Source organism: Lathamus discolor, chromosome 5 (genome assembly GCF_037157495.1).
Source record: "Lathamus discolor isolate bLatDis1 chromosome 5, bLatDis1.hap1, whole genome shotgun sequence".
Lineage (NCBI taxonomy): Eukaryota > Metazoa > Chordata > Aves > Psittaciformes > Psittacidae > Lathamus > Lathamus discolor.
This window is the reverse complement of record NC_088888.1, coordinates 32,753,943-32,775,446: the sequence shown is the minus strand read 5'-3', so window position 1 is coordinate 32,775,446 and position 21,504 is coordinate 32,753,943. Positions and strand designations below refer to the sequence as shown.

General features: G+C 40.8%; 2 protein-coding genes across 4 annotated transcripts in view; one reads left to right on the top strand and one right to left on the bottom strand.

Moving 5' to 3' along the window:
• Nucleotides 1-12: 12 nt before the first annotated feature.
• NTPCR (nucleoside-triphosphatase, cancer-related) lies at nucleotides 13-21,039 on the top strand. 3 transcript variants are annotated; one of them, XR_010613023.1, is made up of 6 exons: nucleotides 13-147; nucleotides 3,063-3,225; nucleotides 4,287-4,383; nucleotides 7,095-7,304; nucleotides 10,123-10,277; nucleotides 19,193-21,039. XR_010613023.1 is itself a non-coding variant. In XM_065680264.1 (5 exons), exons 1-5 carry the CDS (start codon nucleotides 114-116, stop codon nucleotides 11,803-11,805), a joined length of 573 nt encoding a protein of 190 aa, XP_065536336.1. In that variant the 5' UTR covers nucleotides 14-113; the 3' UTR covers nucleotides 11,806-13,018. The 3 variants fall into 3 exon arrangements, 1 of the variants encoding a protein (XP_065536336.1); XR_010613024.1 differs by lacking the exon at nucleotides 19,193-21,039 and adding an exon at nucleotides 11,737-11,862; XM_065680264.1 differs by lacking the exons at nucleotides 10,123-10,277; nucleotides 19,193-21,039 and adding an exon at nucleotides 11,737-13,018 and having other exon boundaries at nucleotides 14-147.
• The window catches only part of PCNX2 (pecanex 2), a 151,507-nt gene continuing 148,002 nt past the window's right edge, over nucleotides 18,000-21,504 (bottom strand). The window contains exon 34 of the mRNA XM_065680265.1: nucleotides 18,000-19,657. Within this exon, the coding sequence (XP_065536337.1) occupies nucleotides 19,484-19,657 (174 nt within the window). The 3' untranslated portion in view covers nucleotides 18,000-19,483. The remainder of the gene's footprint in view (nucleotides 19,658-21,504) is intronic.

Here is a 21,504-nt window from a genome sequence, read left to right as displayed (position 1 = left end):
CGCCTTGCTGGCCCGGGCCGGGGGGCGGAGCGAGGGGCGGTGCAGCGCGTCACTCCCGCCAGCCGGGCCGCGCCTGGTGCGGGGAAGGTGGAGCGTGTTCTGCGGCTTCCGTCATGTCCAAGCACGTTTTTCTTACGGGACCCCCAGGTAACGGGGGCAGGAGGAGCCTGCGGAACGGGAGTGGGGGAGGCGCCTCCGCAGCAGGGGCTGCCCGGGGGCCTGTCTTGGCCCGGTCCGGTCCGGTCCGGTCCGCACTGCTACTGGCAGGGCTGCGAAGCACTTACAGCTGAGGGAAGGCCCCTGCTGGTGGACTCTGGTTTCGGCCCAGAATGCAGCGGGGCCCCTTCTGCCGCAGGCGGGCCCAGCAGCTGCCTGCGGGGCAGCTGCGGCTGCCGGTGTGTAGGCCCGTAACTGCTCCACTCCCTGAGTGTTGCCGGTGGAGGTCAGAGCTGCTGCATTCGTTAATTTGCTCGTAATCAAAGTCCATTTTAGCTTTGCACCTGATGCCATGTCACGTAGGGTTTTGGATGCTTCTGCGTTGTGTTTGACTTCAGCTGTTCGATGTTAGGGAAAATCTCCTGGACAGCTAACTTGTTTGAGTTAAACTGCAGCCAGCACACATTTCTGAGCACTCGCCTTTTCTGGAACTTAATTATAGCAATTTAGCACATTCACCCTAAATAATGCTCAGTTATCCAGTATCAAGGCCGTATTGCTGAAATCGCGGCTGCGCTGGGCAGGGCACGTCTCCAGGATGGAGGATCACTGCCTCCCTAAGATTGTGTTTTACAGCAAACTCGCCACTGGCTGCCTCAAGAGAAGTGCCCCAAAGAGGGGATACAAGGACTCCCTGAAACAATACCTCAGCCTTGACCATATTGACTACCATAAGTGGTCCACCTTGGCCTCCAATCAGGAGACTTGGAGGCACACCATACATAATGCTGTTGTCTCCTTTGAGAACTCGTGCAGAATTAGTCTTGAGGAGAAACAACAATGTAGAAAGAATCGTGGCTCACCTGTACCACCTCAGGAGACCTTTCACTGTGCTTTTTGCAACCGGATTTGCCTATCCCACATTGGCCTTTTTAATCATCAGCGTGCTTGTAGTAAGCGTGGGTAAAGCCCTTCGTAAATCTTTGTTCGCGAAGTCAAGCCATCATCATAGGTAATAATTGGTATCCCAGGTAGGCAGACCTTGATTGAAGTGGTGGAGTAGTTTGTGGGATGTAGTTATGAAGGTTCAGCTAAATGGTTGATAAATAAGCCAGTTACTATAATTGCAAAGCTTTCTTTTGTGTCTGGAAGTAAAGCAGTGGGCTTAATTATCCTTTTGGTGAACCTTTTGCTAATGCCTGTCTTGTCTGGGATTAACTTAAAATTAATTGCTCTGCTAGGCTGAGATAGCAATACATTCCACCACCCTCTTTCTGTCTTTCCGTCCGCTTGAATGAAGGCAGCCCTCCAGGAAGGCTTGCTCAGGCCTTGTCTCTGTTCATTTAACTGAAATGGAATGTACTGTTTTGATTAGCTAACTGTAGAGTTTTAAGCTTTCTTAAACTTAGTTTGAATCATTTTAGCTTTCTTTGGCAATTTATTGAGTGAACAAAAGTAGAGATGGCAGATTTACTTAGCCAGATTAATATGAATTTGCTTATAGATACAAGGCCTCAGAAAGATGGTAGATACTGATAGTGCCACGCTTGTCATTTTATTGTTGTTCAAATGCCAGGAATCCCTTTGGCTTCAGTTCTGAAAAGTTTGCTTAATGGTTTGACTAGGTGCCCTTGTAGCCACAGAACATTTTGTTATTGATACTACTAAGAAAGTAGATCCTAAATGTGCTTAAAACTTAAGCGAGGAATTTGATATGTACATGTTAAAATGTACATTTTAACATTTTAAAATGTACCGTTGGGCACCTTTACATTTGGTGTATATGCCTTGTCTCCAGCAATTTGAAGGTTTATTCTGCAGGATGTTTTATATCTTCTGACTTTTTTACAGCAATTATTAAAAGTGATAGCACTAAATTTTGTGTGAGGCGATAAAGTTGAGTTTAAAAGGAGATTGTCAAGGGAAGTATGTGTACAATCATAAAGGAGAAAAAATAGATTCTTTGTGATAAGAGAGAGTGTCTGGAACATGGCTGATGTTCGCACCGTAGAAGGTCCATCAGACTGTACCAGTAAACGTCTGGTGACCAGGGTTTTAAGGATCTGTGTCAGGGTGTGAAAATAGGAGCACAGGATAATTCATGTGAGAAGGGACTTCAGGACATGTAAAGGAGGGTCAGCTATGAGGCCAGACCAGGTTGTTCAAGGCTTTATCTAGTCAAGACTTGAAAACCGCAAAGAGCATGAAGACTACATAGCTTCTCTGGGCAGCCTGTCCCATGGCTTGATTGTCTTCGTGATAAAAAAAGCTTTTCCCCATATCTAGTCAAAACCTCATGCTTCAGTTAGTGTAAGAAGCATGTTTCTTATTGGAAATACTTTTTGCCATGTAGGACCTGATCTCAGGGTCGCTGAGTGCTTCCAGTTTCTAGGACATCAACAGAAGTAGTGTGTCCTTCTTGTCAGGTAGACTTCTGGTAGTAGCAGTCAGCCTTGACTTTATGATCTAAAAGAGGGATAAACTCACCTCTGTTTTTAAAGAGCAGTGGTAGAAAGGGAGATGCATCAGTCAGTCTTCCAACTAGCTTGAATATCGGTTGTGTAGAAGTATGGATTTTGTGTATTTACCTGCCTTGGGGCAAGCTTTGCGGCTTGACCGTGTGCTATCTAAGATAAAAAGTTCAGTGTTAGTCTGGGATATTTGTACCATTCTGTTATGACTTCACTGTAGACGCACTTCTTAAAGGCTAATAAAATATTACAGTGTCGGTACAGGATGAACTTTAAAAGGTGCTTCTGTTCTTTCCTACCATTTAAAAAAAGCAATTTGCAAACTTCAGAAAGTAATCAATGCTCCTGGTGAACTGAATCATCACTGTGGTGCTTAAAAATGGGATTTTAGTGTAGAAGATTAATGCTGCGTGCTTTTTGTTTTTTCATTTTTAGGGGTTGGAAAGACTACTTTGATCCAGAAAGTCACGCAAGCTCTAAAATCCGCAGGCACTTCCATTGACGGATTTTACACAGAGGAAGTTAGAGAAGGTGGCAGGAGAACAGGATTTGATGTTGTCACTTTGTCTGGAAAACGAGGACCATTATCTAGAGTCAGGTACTGAGATTTTAGTAACTGCAGGTGGCTATTGTTTTATGCTTCTGCTCCAGCCTGTTGGCATGTTAAGTGCTCTTCCAAAAGGGGATTTCCAGCACATATATTGCTTTCATGGTCAGGTTCTTCGTTCAGTTCTTGTATCAGTCAGGACACCTGTATTGTGTATGTAGACAGTGTTTCTACTGCGCAATGAAATATTGAAAATGTACATGGGAAGGGTGTTCTTTCTTACTGCTTATTTTACACCAGATAGAAAGGAAGGACTGCCGAGCCTTTTATTGTGAGGCCAAGGCTCTTGGTTTACAGAAGTAACTTTTTGTAGGCAGGGAGGAAGATATTTTGTTTCCACAAGCTAATTTATAGAGACAGAAGTGGAAAATAAAAAAGAAATTGCATATAACATTGTTTTCCAGAGCCACTGGCTGACTCACCAAACCCGTATGTGAATTTTAGGAAAAAAAGAGAACTTTGGATGCCCACTAAGAGTGGGGGCCTCTGTTTGACTTAGCCTTTCATGCCTTGTGCAAAATGTAGTCTAGATCCAGGTGTGCTGCTAGCACCTCCTTCAGACATAGGTGATCCTACTAAATAATTTGCATGCTGCTAATAAAGGAAGTTTGCATAGAGTAGTGTGATGCAGCAGAGGCAAACTAAGTATTTTTCTGAAATTGTTTAGGGGTTTTGCGGTCCATACTGGGATTTGGGCTACTGCTGTATCTGTAATGTCACCAAATTCAAAGATCTGAACTGCAGGCATGTACTTTGATTTCACTGTAAATATACCTTCTGGCTTTTAGATGCCATTGTCCTTCCTTACACTGTTCAAATTGGAGCTTGCATAGTTGTGAAGGTAGCTTATGCTGTATTTATTACCCGATAGTGTGCTTGCTGCAATGTGACTTAATGAATGATTTACAGAGTTTCTTTGCTTTCCTTAGAAGAATTAAGGGGATTTGACTTATTAGGATAACTTCTCATAAATCCACTTGAAATGACTGCAGTGAATTTTCACTAAACTCATAACTTAAAATGAATTGTGTATCTCTTTTTTTCAAATTCAGTTCTGATTCTTCTGCTTCAAGACGTGAATGTCGGGTCGGACAGTATGTTGTAGATGTTGTTTCATTTGAGCAGTTGGTTCTACCTATGCTGAGAAATGTGAGTATTCTATCAAAGCTGCTGAAAAATTGATGCTTTATGATAATCAGTGTTATTGGAAGGCCCTTTTAGAGCACCTGTTTTGGATATTAATAAATGGCCTATTTCTTTGGTATCGCTTATTCCGATTGACTTCAGGAAGCTGGAAGGGCAAATCTGACTTGTTCTTTTGTGCTTAACATGGTGTTTGGGGAGATTACAGTCCCCACTCATTCCTGATCTGACATCACTCTGTGAGCAGGACCTCCTCAGCCTGACAGATAGCTGATGGGAAGTTTCTTCCAATGCCACTGTCTTGCATATTGGAAAGCAAACAAAATGCATGAATTTCTGCTGCACAGAACTGGGTGGAGTCAGTGGGTCCAAGAAAAAGGCTTTTGCTGCTGCTCTTTACAGGCCTTTTTTCCCCTCTTGTTCCAATTCCCATCTTCTTCCAGTAGAAACATTTGTTTCTTGAATCCAGTAGTTACTTTTGATTACCACTGTGTAAGTACCTGCAGAGTGGTAGGTTTTAACTGATAATAGCAGCCTGATAATTAGTCTGCTGCACAAGGAGTGTTCTGACTGTGACAAGACTTTCTACACCATCTTTTTCCTATCTGTCTCCTGACATTTTATTATGGCCTTTTGCCTTCTCCTTCCTCTGTCTCACTCCTACCTTTGCCCTCTCCAAAACTAAACAAGAACAGATCTGGTTTTGGCAATAACATATCACAAACAGTGTGCAGCAGCTGCTGAACTGCACTACTAAAAAGATTGTATTGTGATTTTTCTACCCTGCCAAAGCTCAAGGGGCCAAGGAAGAAGAGACTTCTTATTTGAACTTTGAAAGAATAAAAAAAAAAAAAAAAAAAAAAACAACAACCAGAGGTGCAAGAAGCAAAAATGAGATTGAGGATCTGATTCTTGTTTTTGTCAAGAAGCATTAAGGTCTGAGAGCAGGGAAGCAGAAATGTTGGGGGCAGGGAAGAAAGGAAATATGAATAAAATGGGGCATATTTAATTTATTTAATTTCACTGTAACTTGATTTACTATGTTAGGAAATAGAAAGTTTAATAAAACAGACTTCATTAAGCCAGCACTGTACTCAGAATCCTTTTACTGATTGTCTTTATGTGAAGTCCAGGAGAGCTCTTGCTATAGAAGGGTGTTAGCAGTGTTCAGTTTTTCTGGTTGTTAAATGGCTTTGTCATTGAAAGTGCTGTTAATCAGTTTTGTGGGAATGCAGTCATGCATGTAGGTGGCACAAAATGGAAGTTGAGGAGAGTGAGGAATATCATAGAACAGAAACAAGCAGTGACGAAGAAAGAGGGCAGGAGAGTCATAGGTATGGTCTGGTTTGATCAGAGAGCAGCACAGAGTGGGCATTTGCCCATTTAGTCTTCAGGACAGGTTCAGCTCGTAAGGCTTGGATCTCATTCATTGCAGTAAGAACAGGGGTAGATCCTACAGTGGATAATCTGTCAGGTCTGAAAACTTTACCAGGCAGGACTGAGGATATTTTTTTCAAAGCAAAATGTTCTGTTTCTCAATGTGTGACCTAGTGACTAGTATTGGCTTTTTAGCGCTCACTGATCTATAAAAGGATTTTAGATAAAACAGCTACTCAGCAGAGACTTAGCTTGAAAAGATTTTAGGATTCATGTTATACACTTCTTCCACGTTCCCAGAAACAAATACTTTGCCTTCACAGGGGAAAATATTTTGATTTCTTTTTTTCCTTCTTTTTTAAGTTCTATGTGATATGGCTGGTATTGGTATATATTCATGAGTCTACAGTGATGTTTTGACTTGAGTTGATTTCCTCCTCACTTCTGTAAGTGATGGGAGTACAGTTCAAGGTTACTTTTACCAAGAGAGGGTAGGCAGTGCACTTCCTTTTCTGCTGAAAAGTTCTTCTGCTACCCAAATTGCCTTTTCTTCAGTGGCATTCACCTAAGTGCTCTCTTAGACTTCCCTGCTGGTCACACCACTCTGCAGCAGAGTGCTATTTGGCACAGTATTCACTTTAATAAAAAAGCAAACAAACCACATTGCTAGTATGGTGCCTATCCTGCAATCCAGGGGGATGGTAGGACTATAGAATGAGCTGTATCTTGACAAAGAAATGGAAGATGACTGTTCTGATGTGAGAGGCTTGGAAATAGCTTGGTTCTTATCCAGATAGCTTAGAAGAAAGCCAGTTGTTTTGAGAGACATGCTAGTTTTGACCATTATTTGACCCAGCTACAAGAAGAGAAACTTCCAAATCTAGATTTAATGCAAATATTTTAATTTTTTTTAATACTTGTGTGGGTGTTCATCTATTCTAAATGTATAATTTGATGGGAAGAGTGAAGTTTGAAAAATTGGTGTCCCTCAGATTGATTGATGGCTGCTAGTAGACAACATGCAGTTTACAATTGTCAGATAGCTCATGTAGGACCGCTGTCAGATTCTGCTTTGAAGGAAAACTGATATGGATATTTCATATCGTAGTCGGCATTTATGCTGTCTATATATTTTCATCTTTCCAAAAATCTATGCTGAAATAGAAATGATAGATTTATAAGTCTGTCACCAGCAGCAGCTTTGACTTCTCCAATTTCCACCTATATTACAATTGAATTGATTTCTTTTGGAGTTATTTCTTTTATTAGCATAGAAATTATTACTGTTACTTGTTCTAAGTTCTGTATTGTTTACAGTCTCTTGATGCACTTTTCCACAGGTAAACCATGGCAGTGATGCAGAGAAAAAAATCTGCGTCATAGATGAGGTTGGTAAAATGGAACTCTTCAGCCAGGCTTTTATTCAAGCTGTTCGTCAAACACTCACTGGCTCAGGCACTGTGGTGCTTGGAACTATTCCAATACCTAAGGGAAAGCCACTGGATCTTGTTGAAGAAATAAGAAATAGAAAAGATGTTAAAGTGTTCAATGTGAGTAATATTTAATACCCTTAAAGAGCCTTCTGTTCTTGGTTGCTGGTTTGTATTTTGCTCTGCTTAAAAACTAATTGTTACTACCAGTTGATAGCTGTGGGTAGCTTATATGAAACAAGTTTTTCAGTTTCCATTTTATTCTTAATGGGCAGGTGTTCACCTTATTAAAAAAGAAAAAAACCTTACATTTGGCACTTACCATAGCAGTCTTACACAGCTGGCGTTGCTTGTGAGGGGCTGCAGAAGTAATGATATAGTTGTTTTAAAAGGTTTTCTTGCTGTAGTATTATTGCCATGTATGCATTCATTATTCCTGAGAGTTAAATCCTTCAAAGTACAGTCAGATTTTTGAACTTACTTTCTTTTTTAGACTAGCATGCAGAAGTGTTACTAGTAATCATATTCAATGGGAAAAAAAAATGTAGTGGAGTTTGCAGAAATCAGTTCTAGAGGACAGACACTTGTAAATGGAGTCAGTGAATCAATTTTGCAATTCATTATGTTACTTTTACAGACATAATTTTCAGAATATTAGGGTCTCAAAGTGCATTTCTGATCACTTACAGGGAGGTTCTCAAAAGCTTAACCACAACAAAACATAGCCTGTTCACAGGAATACGTGTGTGAAGTTTCCTTAATATCTGCAAGGGTCCTGGATTCTTCACAAAACCAAGCTAAATGCAGCCCCCACTCTTTTGTTTTCTTTTTCTACTCAATGTATACTATTTGTAGGAGAGAATAAGGCTATATATCCAAAACTGAACTATAAATTCAGGAAGTGGGAGGTAAACATCTTGGCTTAGTAGCAGGGTTAATATGCTGTAGAGCAGTACACTGATGCAGCCTGTTCTTTATCAGATGCATGTCACAGTGAGAATGCTTACTTTGTTTTCATCTGAGTGGATCAGGAAGAAAAATACACTATCTCAACAATTTACATTGAATGATCTTAATTATTGCAGAGGAAGCAAAGCCTCCATCTTCTTTTTTGCTTTTCAAAGTGAGACTCATAAAACTGTAGAGCTCAGAAAAGTTCCTCGGCTTTTTTTTTTTTTTGTTGGTGGTCACATTATCGTCTTCAGTTTCTGTTTTTTAAATTAAATGCCTGTTAAGTGCTAAAGCAACCCTGTGAGCAAAGACAAGACAAGATTCCTTTACTCACGTAAGCATTCAGCTCTTACCATTCTTTTCAGAGATAAAACCCCAGGTTTCCTACTGACAAGCTAATGTGTGCTGTTAGGCTACTGAACAGGGATGCATGTGAATGTGAATTTTGTATGGCTTGCTTTACGGTGGTATGACTGGGGAAGAGGGAATAGAGAATGCCTCACTGAAAGTAACAGATGTTCAGTACTTACACTGCAGTCATGACAAGACAATAGTGTGCTAGTGTGTGAGGAGGAAACAGGGTGCTAGAAAACAGCATTTGGCTCTCAGGGACGCTTTTGAGGCTTCTACTGTCTCCCTTTATTGGTGGTGTTCTGAGGGCATATGCCACTCAGCCCCAAGTTGCTAGCTATATCAGTCTGCCAATACACCTTTCTCTTAAATACCGACTGCAGCCAGTGGAAGTCTTCCTTTAAATGTCAATGGATCAGTGTGTTCTTTACTGCAAAAATGAGCCATCCTGTTTATGCTTCTGAGATTAGGAGGTGCAGGTTTCTCTGTTTAAGTAGAGTTCTCTGGTGAATCCATTAGCCAAAAGCATGGGTGTGAAATGTGTGGCAGACTGCAATAGTTCCCAGGTGGCAGAGACCTGCTGTGCTGAAGTCTTACGCAGAAGAGCATCTGTCTCACTTGCTCCAATGACACAAGACATTTTCTTTCCCAGCTGGTTAAAACGTGTGCCTGAGTAGGAACAGAACCTGCCCTTGGGAGTCAGAGGTGTTACTAGCTGAACTAAATACTGAATCACCAGCTATGTTCTTCAAGGGCTGTGGCTTGGAGAGAACCTGGAGTGTCCAAATAAGCTCATAGTCAGTAATTTATTACTAATTTTTATGGTGCCTCGAAGTGTGCACAAGTAGGTGGCCACCTTCCAAAAAAGTTGTGCCTGCTTTGTTGCTTCATATGGAGTTAGGCTGCACTCAAGTAACTTAGTAGAGTTTTGTCATTCTTCTCTTAGTGTCAGGAGTAGAGTTCTGATGTTTGACACTAAGAGCAGAGAGACAGCTGTTTGGGGTTTTACAGTCCCTTTTGTCTTGAAAGCACATTCAGTTGGTGTAAATGGGCCCAGATGCCCTAAAAGCATTTGATGATTTGGTCCCAAATGTTTAATTTATTATGCTTTGAGCACTTAGTGAGAGGAGCTCTGATATTTAACACATTTCTTTCCATTGTTGCCCAATTCCATTTTGCTGAGAACTAAACTTTCCAGTGAAACTATAAAGGCTTTTTTAGCACTGCAGAAGTAATGATATAGTCTGTGTAGTTTTGCAGACAGTGTCATAAATAGGATCAGATTATCCTTAGCAGCTGGCACATACTCATTTCTCCCATTTTCTCATCTATTAATTTTGCTTCCATGAAATCCATTAGTGAAGTTTGATTGCATATGCCTTTTAAGAAGGAAAATAAATAGCTAAATGGATCAGAAGAAGAAAAAGGTTCCATTTGAATAGATTGCACAAGAGGGGTTTCATTGATGGTACTCTTAACAATTGGGGAAGAAAGCTTTTGTCCTCTACTGTTTCCTGCTTGGAGTCTAGGTGGTAGTTTCCTCCAAATTACCTAAATGCTTAGAATAAGCAGCATCTACAGTTATTTTCAGCTCCCTGCCTAAAGAGGCACCCATCTGTTTGTGCACTTAATACAGATAATGGTTCTCTCTGGAAAAGCTGCCTGCCCTGAATGTCTCCAGATCTTAAGAGGAGACCTCTATCTGTGAAGCAGCCTTTGTAAAAGAGTTGTGAAAATTTCCTAGCACTTGGCAGTTTCTCTATGCTGTCTCACTGGACTTCTGGCATGCAGGTATGGAAAAGGGATAGTTAAAATGTAGTATAGTTTTTGTTGGCTTTGTGACAGTGGGAAGAGCTATAAAATGTTCAGAAGGTCTTTTGAAAGTCAGGATATCAGGACGCTTGTGGTGAGTTTGGCTGATCTATGCTCTGTGCCTTGTTTACCTTGGGGTCTCTCAATACCCTTATTGAAGAGTAATTTCATTCTTTGTTGTCTTGCTGTCTTTGTTATTATGGGGTTTTCTGTTTATCTTACACTAGGCTTGGAATGATACTTAATAAAACCAGCAGTATTTTCAGGCAGATCTTCCCTTTCCTTCCTTTGGGTTTGGTTGGCTTTTTTTGTTTGATTGTGGTTTTTTTTAATGTCACTTTTTCATCAGCCCAATGTTGATGATCTCTGTTGAATTCAAGTGGCATAGGCAGGGCCACCATCTGTACTTTTACGGTGTTAGTTTGCAGACATCCTATCTAAGTTCTGTAAATAGCAGTAGGCTCTCATTTAGTAATAATAAAAACAACAACAGTAATACTTTCTCCTGTTCAGAATTGACTGTAGTACTGGAAGGGATGGAAGGTATACTGACCTGTCTGATTGGGTCTTAAATGCAGCTACAAGGAAAGCAGTGAAACCTTGCTGGTAGAGACGTTTATGCCATGCAAACTGTGGTGTCTCTTTCCTCATCAAGCAGCATTTCTCAAACTTTGTTAAAAATATGAATGCCTTTTTTTTTTTTTTTTTGGCTCATCTGACTTTGAGTTTTTCCTGCCCTCTTTGAAGGGATCTGAACAGTTGGGAAAATACCTTAGGCTTTTTAGAATGAGGCTTTTGCTGACACTTTGCAATTGCTTGTTAACCCTCTCACCACCCCAGCCATCTCCCCAGGTTTTGGTCGAGTAATGCACTGTGGGTAACTGGGCTCCGTATCAGTACCCAGCCTATCAAGAATGTTTAATTTATACCCCCCACCAGCTCTGTGTTTCTATCCTGCAATGCTAAGGCTTCTAAGAATAGAGTTGTGTTACTGAGCCTGTTTTAATTTTTTTTCATTACACAAGTTTTTGACTAGCTCTGTCATCCTAATAGACACAACCCTTTCAAGTACTGAAGGCGTAAGAACTACTTCATAGTAGGAAAATTATGTTTGGTAATTGAAGAGGATTTCTAGTAATGACAAAAGTACATGCTGGTTCTTCGAGTGATTCTTGTTAGTTATTCAAGCCCTGAATAATACAGCAAAATACCATGGGTAATTAAATCAAAAAGATCACTGAATGTGCAATTACATATGCAGGTTTGTGGCTTTAGCTTATTGTGTTCTCAGTAGCAGAAGGCGGCAGGTGTTTGACACTCAGCATTCCTTCACTGAGAAAGAAATGCATTTGAACTTTTGCTTTGTTTGTTTTTGAAGTATACACTGATATAGAGGTTATTCATCAAATTACATCAGTTTTAATTTCTCTTTCTCTAGGTTAGTAAAGAAAACAGAAACAGCATTTTTCAAGACATCTTGGCAGCTGTGGAATCCTGCAGAAAATGAAGATATTTTGTTGCCTGTAAACACTAAAGCTTTTATTTCAACAAAATGTTACAAGTTTTTGCGGATGTTCTAGTCTGTCCTTCCTGCTTTAGTCCCTGGAGGCTTTACTGGAGCCTTCAGGGTAAGCAAGGTAAAGCTGGTAATGCTCTAAAATGTGAAAATGAACTAGCGGGCTTCTTGTTTATTCAGTTTACAAGTTGATCTGTTCAAAAATTTGAACAGATGCATAGTTAATATCCTGTTCTGATCTGGGTATTTGGAAGTTAGGTGGTCTGACTCTTATTCTGGTTACACCATGCAAAAGCATCTTAGTCTTTCAGAGTGTGGTGTGGTATCTTCTGCTAGACAGCAATTCAGTATGGGGAACTTAGGACCTGGTATAAGAAAACAGAGACCTGCCCAAGATGCACGTGCGCTCTGCCTGGTTTATGTAGAAATATCTTTGCTGCTAGAGACCCAGCTCATGTGTATCCTAGTGTGATTCAACATGGGTGCTGACTGTTAATGAGGTAGAAGGAATAAGCAGATGCTTTCCCTCCAGTCTTTCCAGTTGCTAGAATTTCAAGGAAATTTCCTGTAGTCCTGAGTAAGTGACATTAACAAAATTCTGCATGAAGAGGAAAAATAACCAGTGTTGCCCTCTCCTAAGTACTGTAAACCCAGACAGCAGTTGATAACAGGGCTGCATTTTGGATTTATTTTCAAGTTTCTGATGGCAGTCCTGCCTTGCACCTACTTAAAAAAGTTGCATATGTAAATCTTCAAGTCCATTAAGTTCAGTCAAATCTCAACTTGTGTTTTCACATAGAGTTTATTAAGTCAGGATTGACTTAATAGTGTATTAAATAACCTGATTTGGCTATATAGGTTTTACAATCTGTTACATTTATTGAAAACTTTTAGTTTGGTAGGGGTTTTTTTTTTCTTATTCAATTCTGTACAATGTTAATGATGAAATAAGAAGTGTTTCAGCATATTAGACAATGTGGTTCCCTATGAGTTGTGCAGATGTCTTCAGGAAAAATGCTACCACTTAATCAGTTTCGTGTGTTGTGAAAGCAGAATTCCTTCCCAGGTGCACACTTTTTCATTGCACAGTTTATAATCATCTCTGGCTGTAAAAAGTTGTTGAGAATTCAGTTTTCTTATCTTTTCTTCTGTTCCGTTCAACAACTGTTAAAATAAGCAGACTATTTAAAGGCATTTTCAAATATTGTTTTAGTTATTTGTTTCTGTAAAACTAACACCCAGAGTTGGAGGGGACTAGATGGGAACAGGCATTTTTACAGATGTCCTGGAAAAACCTTGCAGTGTGGAGGGAATGTCCTCTTTATTTCCCGTATTCAGAACAAGGGTCTGTACAAACTGTCGCTCCACAGATGGTAGGAAGTAAATGCCATGTTAAAAGATGCCATGGCCTTGTTTGCTGACTGTGCCATTACACTACCATTCTGCCCAACTCCATTTGGATGGTAGTATTGTCTTTATATTTGGGGAAAAAGAGAATTCCTTTTAGGGTCCCACTCCCTTAAGCTCCTGGCTGCTTTTTGCAAAATAAGGCTGTGCCCTGAAGGGGCAGTAATCCCTTAATTGCTTCAGGCATCCTGCTCAGACATGACACCTTGTTAGAGGTGAAAAACTTTGGACCAAAGGAGACTTTTTAAGGGCTATGTGCCCCACTTTCAAACAGAAACCTCTCTGCACTTAAGTGTTGGATGTCCTACTGTTTCAGTGTGAAGTCTCTTAAGCTGTAAAATATGCCGCAAAAGAATAGTTCTTTCAGTTATTAAATAATTACCCAAAGTCTAGCAAGGTTTTAATGGGACTGCAATTGAATCTTAAATGAGGATTGACCTTTAAAGCTAAATAAATGTTGGAGGTATTTAGCTGTTCTCTGCAGGGGCTGGGGAGAGGAGTTCCCTCAGGAGCAATGGCAGAGTTCAGTTTTCCAAATTCCAGTTCAGCCACTATTGTTAGCAGTTAGTCACTTAAAGTGGTACTTGTACCTCATGAAAGTACATTACATTGCCCTGCATACAGTGACATGATGCCTACTGTAGTCCTACCGTTTAATAGACTGGAAAAAAAGAAAACTCATAAAAAGTTTGGGGAATTTTTGACCATTGTGCTTATAGTACTTTTAAGCCACTGTCTCATGGTGGAAGGGAGACCTTTTATAGTGAGGGTAGTTAGTCACTGGAAAAACTTCCAAAATGGAGGTAGAATTTTCCTTCACTGGAACTGTGAGTGAAGTGTCTGCCCTTTTAAATCAAGGATATTTTTGCTGCTGCCATCACTGGCTCTTGGTTTCTGCTACCTATCTCAAGATTGGTGTGTCTTTAATTTGCTGTTGTTTTTTTTTTTTTTTAAGCCCAGCTTCTCTCTGAGTTAGAGTGCTTTTCAGGAGAAAGAAATTTTGTGATCTGTATTCAGCGGGAGATCCTTGATGACCTAAACAGTCATGTCTAGCCTTTAAATCTGAGACAGGCCTGAAGAGATGATTCACCTGTTTCAAATATACATCGAATGAGTGAGAAAGTAGTATTTCTAACTGAACTTAAGTTTTTATGACACCTGGGCTTACTTTAGAGGTAAGAATTTATTGTCTGGTCCTGCACTAGTAGAATATTTGGAAGGCCTTGAGAGCACTGTAACAACAAACACCGCATTCACAATTCCCCTGGTGGGCTGATTTTCCTAATAGCACACATTTGGGGAAAATAACCTCTGATGTACCAGCAAGATTCCAGATGACAGCATTAGTGCACCTGCAGGTTTTAATTGGTGCAAAAAAGGGGAAAATATGAGGTACCAATTACTCTCTTGAAGCCTGGGAATCAAGGATGTTTTTTGGCAAGGAGGCTTGTAATTCCACCATCAAATTGCGCACAGCATGGAATAAACATGGCCTGCATTATTTATCATGCATTAGACAATTTTTGACTTGTAAAACTCTGTATGAGAGAGGTGAGTCTTTAACACTGGACCTACTGCAAAGTTAATTATAAGTAGTATGTCTGTGTTGCAGATTTAAGGGTGTACAAGTAGGGAGTAATCTAAATATGGCAATAATTGGGTAGCTAAAAAATATGCATTGATGAGAAGATGATTATTACATGCTGGAAAATTTCACTGGTAATTCTAATCTTCTAAAATGAGCTGCACAAAATTCATCTAATCTTTAACTTAAATTCCCCAGCAAGAGAAGAGCAGTCAGTTTGTGGGTTGGAGCTAAATGCAGATGACATTTCTTGCTTTATTCTAATAAATAGCATTTTAAAAAAGCTGTGAATGACACTGCAGAGCCTCCTAAGAACTTAATAAGATATTCAGAGTATCTGGCCACCCTGTCGAGGGAAAAAGATTCACAGTGGTAAGTCCTTTTTGTTAACATTTGTCTTAACTGCAATGAATGCCAAGATTTTCCATCTGTGGGAATGAGGTGAGACTTCACAATGAGAACTCCAGTTCCTCATATAGAAGTTTAGATGGCAGTTCAAAATGGAGAGAACCAAGGCCTCCAGCATTTGTATTTTTTGATAAACAGACATGAACTTTGTATATTGCACCCATCACTGTCTCCTGCTTGCTTGCTGTGGTGGCAACAGCTGGGCTGAAGGGCAGCATACCCCCGGTAGATGTGAGCAGTTCAGCAGCCTGTGCTTGAGTTTGGTAAATGTTACTCAGTCTTTTTACCACATCTCTGGGCTATGTTTCACCCTTACAAATGTAGCACCTGGCTTTTACTGTATGATGTAAACAAGAGCCCATTAGTGAAAGGAAAGTTTAGTAAAACAAAAAATATCCCACATTTAATGCAAGGGCTGTTGTACTGTGTTTGTGCATGGTTTACCATATACTCACTATCCTCCTTCCTGTAGCCTGCTGTACTGTATGCATTCCTCTGCGCTCTCTGGTTGCGAGGGCCCCACTGAGCCAGAGTGGGTAAAACCACTCCTGATGTTTCTTTTTAGCAGTGGTTATCTGGAGTCAAGCTGAGGGGAGGCAGTTAAGGCCTCTGTCTCTTCATCCCTTCTGACATTTGTATGAAAGAACCATGTACCTAATGCTCTTGTGGGTTGAGTGATTCCCTCAAATGATGCATTCAGCTTGCTAGCAAGATGGGAGTATCACTGCTTTCAGGTTGTAGAAACAAGAAGGTACTGGGCTGGCTGGAGGAGCAATGGCCAGGCTTCTGCCTTCAGCCCCTGTCGAGTCAGTAGACTTTGCAGCTCTGGAAAGATTTAAGCATAGCACCTGAATCTTCAAAACACAAGATGGAACTGCACAGGAAAGGTACTTGTGTGTTGGTGGTGGCCATCGTTCCTGCATCACAGCTGTGGTAAGAGATCAGATGTGGAATATTGACAGATTGATCAGCCTGAGCAGCTACAGGGCCAGTTTTTAACAACAGCATTATGCATTGTGAAACCTATCATCAGTGCTGCAGCTCACTTAAAAGCAGTCTAAGTTGCCTTTACTTTTTCGTTCAGAATCCAAAACTGCTCAGGTGTGGCTCTTGAGGTGTCCCAGGTACCTGCATCTTACAGTTCTGAAGCACCTCATGTATGAGGTTAAGTATCAAGCTGCTTAGGTCTTTCAAGAATAAAAGGATGGCTTAAAGCCTTTGTGTATTTCCATGGTGCTGAGAATGGTATTCCTATGGACTCAGGTGCCTTTTGGTGCTATTCTGAGCTGTTCTGCCCACCTTACTGTTTAAACTAGGTCTTGTGTAAGGTTTAGGTACCTCGTTTGTGTGCATCAAAGCCTTAAATGCATCTTCCGTCATATATAGAGTAATTGGGCCCGTCTGCCTCTTGCAGACACAGTGTGAGGTCTAAGATCTGTTTAATCAATGCAACCTCATACCTAGTTCCAGATTTTATTTCTAACCATCATGTCTGCTTATTCTGTAGGATTGGCCCATACTTAAAAACACCACATATTGCAGTAAGTCTTATTAATAACAGCAGACCATCTCCAAAATGATGGAGAAACGTAACATGGGTGAGTTTGTGCTGTCAGCTTCAATTTATATTTTTTGTCTTTGTTACTGTTGTCACTCTTGGGTTTTTTCAACTCACTGTGTTACAGTAACAACTTTAAGGCCAAATAAGAACTGCATACCACATGGCTAGAAAAGGAACTAATTTTTGAATCTCACCTTGGCACCTGCTCTGTCCTGCTTGTGCCTCAACAAAGAAGTTAGGGGATGCCTTTTCTGGCAGCCACCCTGTGCAGCAGGAGATTGGGCTTCATGACATACAGCTGTCCCGAAGGAGCTGTGCTCCAGTGGCTTGAACCAAGTCAGAACTATGAGGCAGGTGCAGTATCCTATGGTGCAGTACCAGAGGCCAGGGAGATAAACATTAGTTAATCACATAAGATGTGGTGCTGGGGGAAAGTGATGTTGCTGGGCCTCGGTCCATGCTAAGCAGATACAACAACTTGCTGCTGGAAGGATTTGTGCAGCTGTTTCCCAGTCTGGTTTAGTGTGCTTAAGCTAGATACACAGATTAATTTAGGTTGATTAGAACTACTGGAATTAATTACTTTTCATGGAAATTAATTCAAACTTGAGATAAAGATGTGAAAATTAGAGGCCTCAGTGAGGCTAACTGAATATGGGCAAGTTTTCAGTGCTTTCCACAGCCGTCTGTTTGCCCTGCCTCCACACAAGGCAAGGTTTAAGAAGACAAAGCAGTGATGGTTTGTCATAGTAGACTGCCATGCAAAAGCCCCCAGGGCAGAAACAGGGCTGGTGGCTATTAGTAAGAGTCCTCTACCTACCTGTATAACCTCCATCCTTCATTTGCAATGAAGTACTTCATGAGCAGGGTGGTAAGAGGTGAGGTACAATCTGCCAGAAAATGGTCAGAAGGGAGCAGGCGAATTCAATTTCCTCTTCCACATCGCAGCTGGATGCTGCAGGAGACACTAGTAGGGCCTAAACTGCACTGAAGACCACATGTCTTGGGGCTGTACATGAATACTTTGCTTTTGCCCTTGTAAACCTGAACAAAATTTTGCCTAGGTTGTGCCGAGCTTTACAAATAATCAAGATCTGAAATCACATCAAGATCTGAAGTGAAAGAAAAACAATAGATTTCTCATTTTCATAAGGCAGAAGGCAATTCAAAATACAAAAAAAAAAAAAAAAAAACAAAACCCAAAGACTGCTGCCACACAAAACGTACTTGGATCATTTTATTTTCAGCAGGTGTTATTTAGTTCAACTACTTAAATCTTAAGTGTGGCACAGTAGGAAGCTCAGAATGCAACTGTGTATTGGCTAACAGTAATGAGACTTTAGCTACAGCAGCTCATGTTAAATCTTTCTTGTTAACTGGGACAGGGCAGCCTGGCTGCACATCACCATGTTGAGCATTAGAAACAATCTATGGTACTTACCGTAAAGATGAATGGCAAGACACTGATAGCTGCAATGTTTTTAATAAAAAAAATAATGAGAATACGGCACATGTGTGTTTAGACACTGTCATAGAGGCAGGATTTGTTGTAGCCTTTAGGCTTCCAAAGTAGTCATTCATTCTTGTAAATCAGTGTTTGTCAAACTTTGCAAAGGCGTGGCCTCCCTTTTTGCATCATCTGTCTTCATGCAACTATTAAGTTGGCTGCAGCTCAGTTTCTCTGGGGGTGGGAAAGCAGAATGGTCTGTAATTGCTGGCTACAGGTGTTTATAGACACTGAGCTGTGTCCGGCAATTAAAGGCATTTAGCTGCTGTCTTCCTAATCCAAACACTTCCAGACAATAATTACAGCCTGCATTGCACTTTCCTGTCTTTGAGGAGGGTTCCCCTGGGCCCTTTTTTGCTACTTCCAAGGGGGCTGTTGCCTGAAATTCGAGAAACACTGCTGTAAACCAACCAGGAGCACGAGATAATACGCACGAGCAGCTGTTTATGCAAAGCTGCTTTCTTTGCAAATAAGGTGCACCATATGCTTTGAAGGCTTTCCATGCACTGGATACTTTCTTTTCTCGTGTCTGACTTCTGTTAATCTGTGTAGCATGGCTCGTTCACACAATATTTCAGTATGGCTGAATGCATGCAGCATATCAATCTGTGATGCTATGTTGCTATTCAGAATTGCCACCTGCAGAACGTTATAAGAAAAATAAGAGATTTGCTGTTGGAAAAAAAAAAGCTCAACAAAAATCAGATGTAGCTCTAAGTTACAATATATGTTGTACTATCCTTACATATTCACTGCCCCTGTTCAAACCTGCCTTTTGCTATGTGTTATATATCAAATGCCAATTAGTTTGCATGCAATCAGCTGTTTAATTATGGCAGGAAAGAGATGTCTTGTGTGCTTTTAACTCAGTTGTATTAATATTTTCCACTGTATTGATTTGTGATTCCAGCCATTCCAGGGGAAGGAACGTTGAACAAGTTGTAGTCATTGTTCTAGGATTTACAAGAACCTGAGATGAAGTGGCACTGTGTGGTTTTTAGGACATCTTACAAACCCTACCCATGCCAAGGCCTTCAGCTGAAGAACATCTGCCCCTTAGTGTTCTTGTGTAGAAGTTAGAAAAATAAATATTTGGAGGTTGCTTGTTACATCTGAAAGAACCTAAACCCCTGTGCAGCTCCCTGACCTGACTCTGTCTTTAATGCAAAGAACCACGTGGCCCTTGCACTAGAAATGCTCCTTATTGCTCCTCAGACAGGCTTTGCTGGGAAGCGGTGTCTTCCAGGGCCATATCTTCTTGGCTGGCCCTCCTGCACTCCAGGTTCTGACTCATGAAGATGGCATGGGCTGGACCTGCCTCTCGCCGTGGTCTGGGTTCTGTAGCATCGGTTGCTTCACAAGTTTCAGTGAGTTGCTGGAAAGAAAGGAAAGGTCAAGTAGTTTAGGAAAATTCTGAGTAACACTTCTGCTAAATTTTGAAGTGACAGGTGAAAATACGAATATTGATTTAGGAGTGTCATTTGCTGAAACTGCATAGGACTCTCAACCTGTGTTATTCACAAGGGATTTTGTGTCACATGTATTTGGAAACGCATGTATTTGGAAAGAAAAGCAGACCAGAAGCTAGAGGTTTAGTACCACAGATGTACATGTAGAGAGAGCTGTAAAATAATTTAGAGTGGAAAGGGCTTTTGGAGGTCATCCAGTTCAAACCACTGCTCCAAGTAGGGCTCACTTCTAAGAAATTAAATCAGGTTGCTCTGGGGCTTGCTTTATACACCAAATTTTAAATCCAGCTTACAAAGAAACCTTTTCATCAAAACTGGAATGCAGTTATCAGTCTGGAAATGTTATGCACTCCCACTGTAAGGAGTCCATTAGTATAAAAACTTTCCAGAACTGTGCTGTGTTAACCTTTAAATAAAATACTTCCTCCTTACCACTTTCAGTCAAATAGACACCTGGATTCTGCACAGTTACTTTGGCCAGGACTCACCTCATCTAAATTGAATCATGCAGTGTATCATCTGAGCTGTCAATGGTTGGCAGACAGATATGAATGTCCCAGGGGAAAATTTCTTCCTGAGAGCTGAAAGGCTGAAGTAGGTTGTCCTCTCCACTGAATACAGAGGCCACAGCAACAATCTACTGCGACTTCAGGCCCAAATTTTAGATGGCTTAAAGTTAGACAAGGTGAATTCTACCATGAGTATTCAGTACTGCAGACTGGCTCTGTTCTTGCAAATTAGGCTATAAACTGAGAGTTGGAATTATGCTTTATCATTTGATACATTCAGCTGTACATGTAGAAATGTTATTAATGTTCATTAGAGTAATAAAGCAGGATTGAACCCAGATGAGTAATGCTCAGTCCACTTCTGTTGCAGTTCGTGGCAAAACTCCAGGGAAAGATACCAATCCTGGTATTTTGGAGTGTGAGCAAAATACACATAGACTAAGGAGCCTTTTTCACTTGAGGTTTAGAGAATTCTTTGAAAATTAGGAAAGTTATACACAACTCAGAATGATAGTAGCAGAAAAGTGATTTGGACTTTCTATATCCACAGTCTCCCCCTGTTGCCAATTTGGTTTCCATTTTAATAGGCCAAATGCAAAAGTCTGTCTTAATTATGTTGTCACTCAACCTGTAGTTGCAGTTGCCCTTTTATCTCTAGTCCATCTTCTCACATTACTGCTCTGTAGTGCTGTGGTGAAAGTTTCAAAATTCAGGATAGCAATTCATAGCAACCGACGTTAAATAAATGTACTTAAGTAGACAATAAAACAATAACACTACTGTGTGCACTGAATTTTCCAGGGAAGATGGGAATAGAAATGGGAGCCTACTGGGAAGAGGGCTGGAAGTTCTTTGTGTGAACTGTTTTGCTGTTAGCAAATGCTGAATCACAGGGCATTCAGGTTTCCTCTGGGGAATATTTCCTACAGATTTCTTTGACTAACCCTTTCAGCAACAAGGTTTTCAGGTCCTGGATTGAATTTCTGGTGAGAGCGAGGGACAGAACAAGTGCCCTGTTGACTGGGAATGGTTCCTATTTGAACAAATAATCAAGTCCTGCATAAGCAGGGAAGGAGCTATTTAGTCTGCTTATGATGGCACTCATCACCTGGACTACAGAAAATGGAGACGTAAGTCCCTGGTCTTTAGTGAAAAGTAGAGGGACTTTGCCCCATTTTGCAATTTCAGGTGCATACTTAACAGCTACCCTGCTGTTAAGTGTGCAATTACTTACAAATACATCC

Coding starts and splice junctions, on each gene's coding strand:
- NTPCR (XM_065680264.1), top strand. CDS start 114: ATGTCCAAGCACGTTTTTCTTACGGGACCCCCAG. Junction 3,226..4,286: donor GGACCATTATCTAGAGTCAG/GTACTGAGATTT, acceptor TTTCAAATTCAG/TTCTGATTCTTCTGCTTCAA. Junction 4,384..7,094: donor TTCTACCTATGCTGAGAAAT/GTGAGTATTCTA, acceptor ACTTTTCCACAG/GTAAACCATGGCAGTGATGC.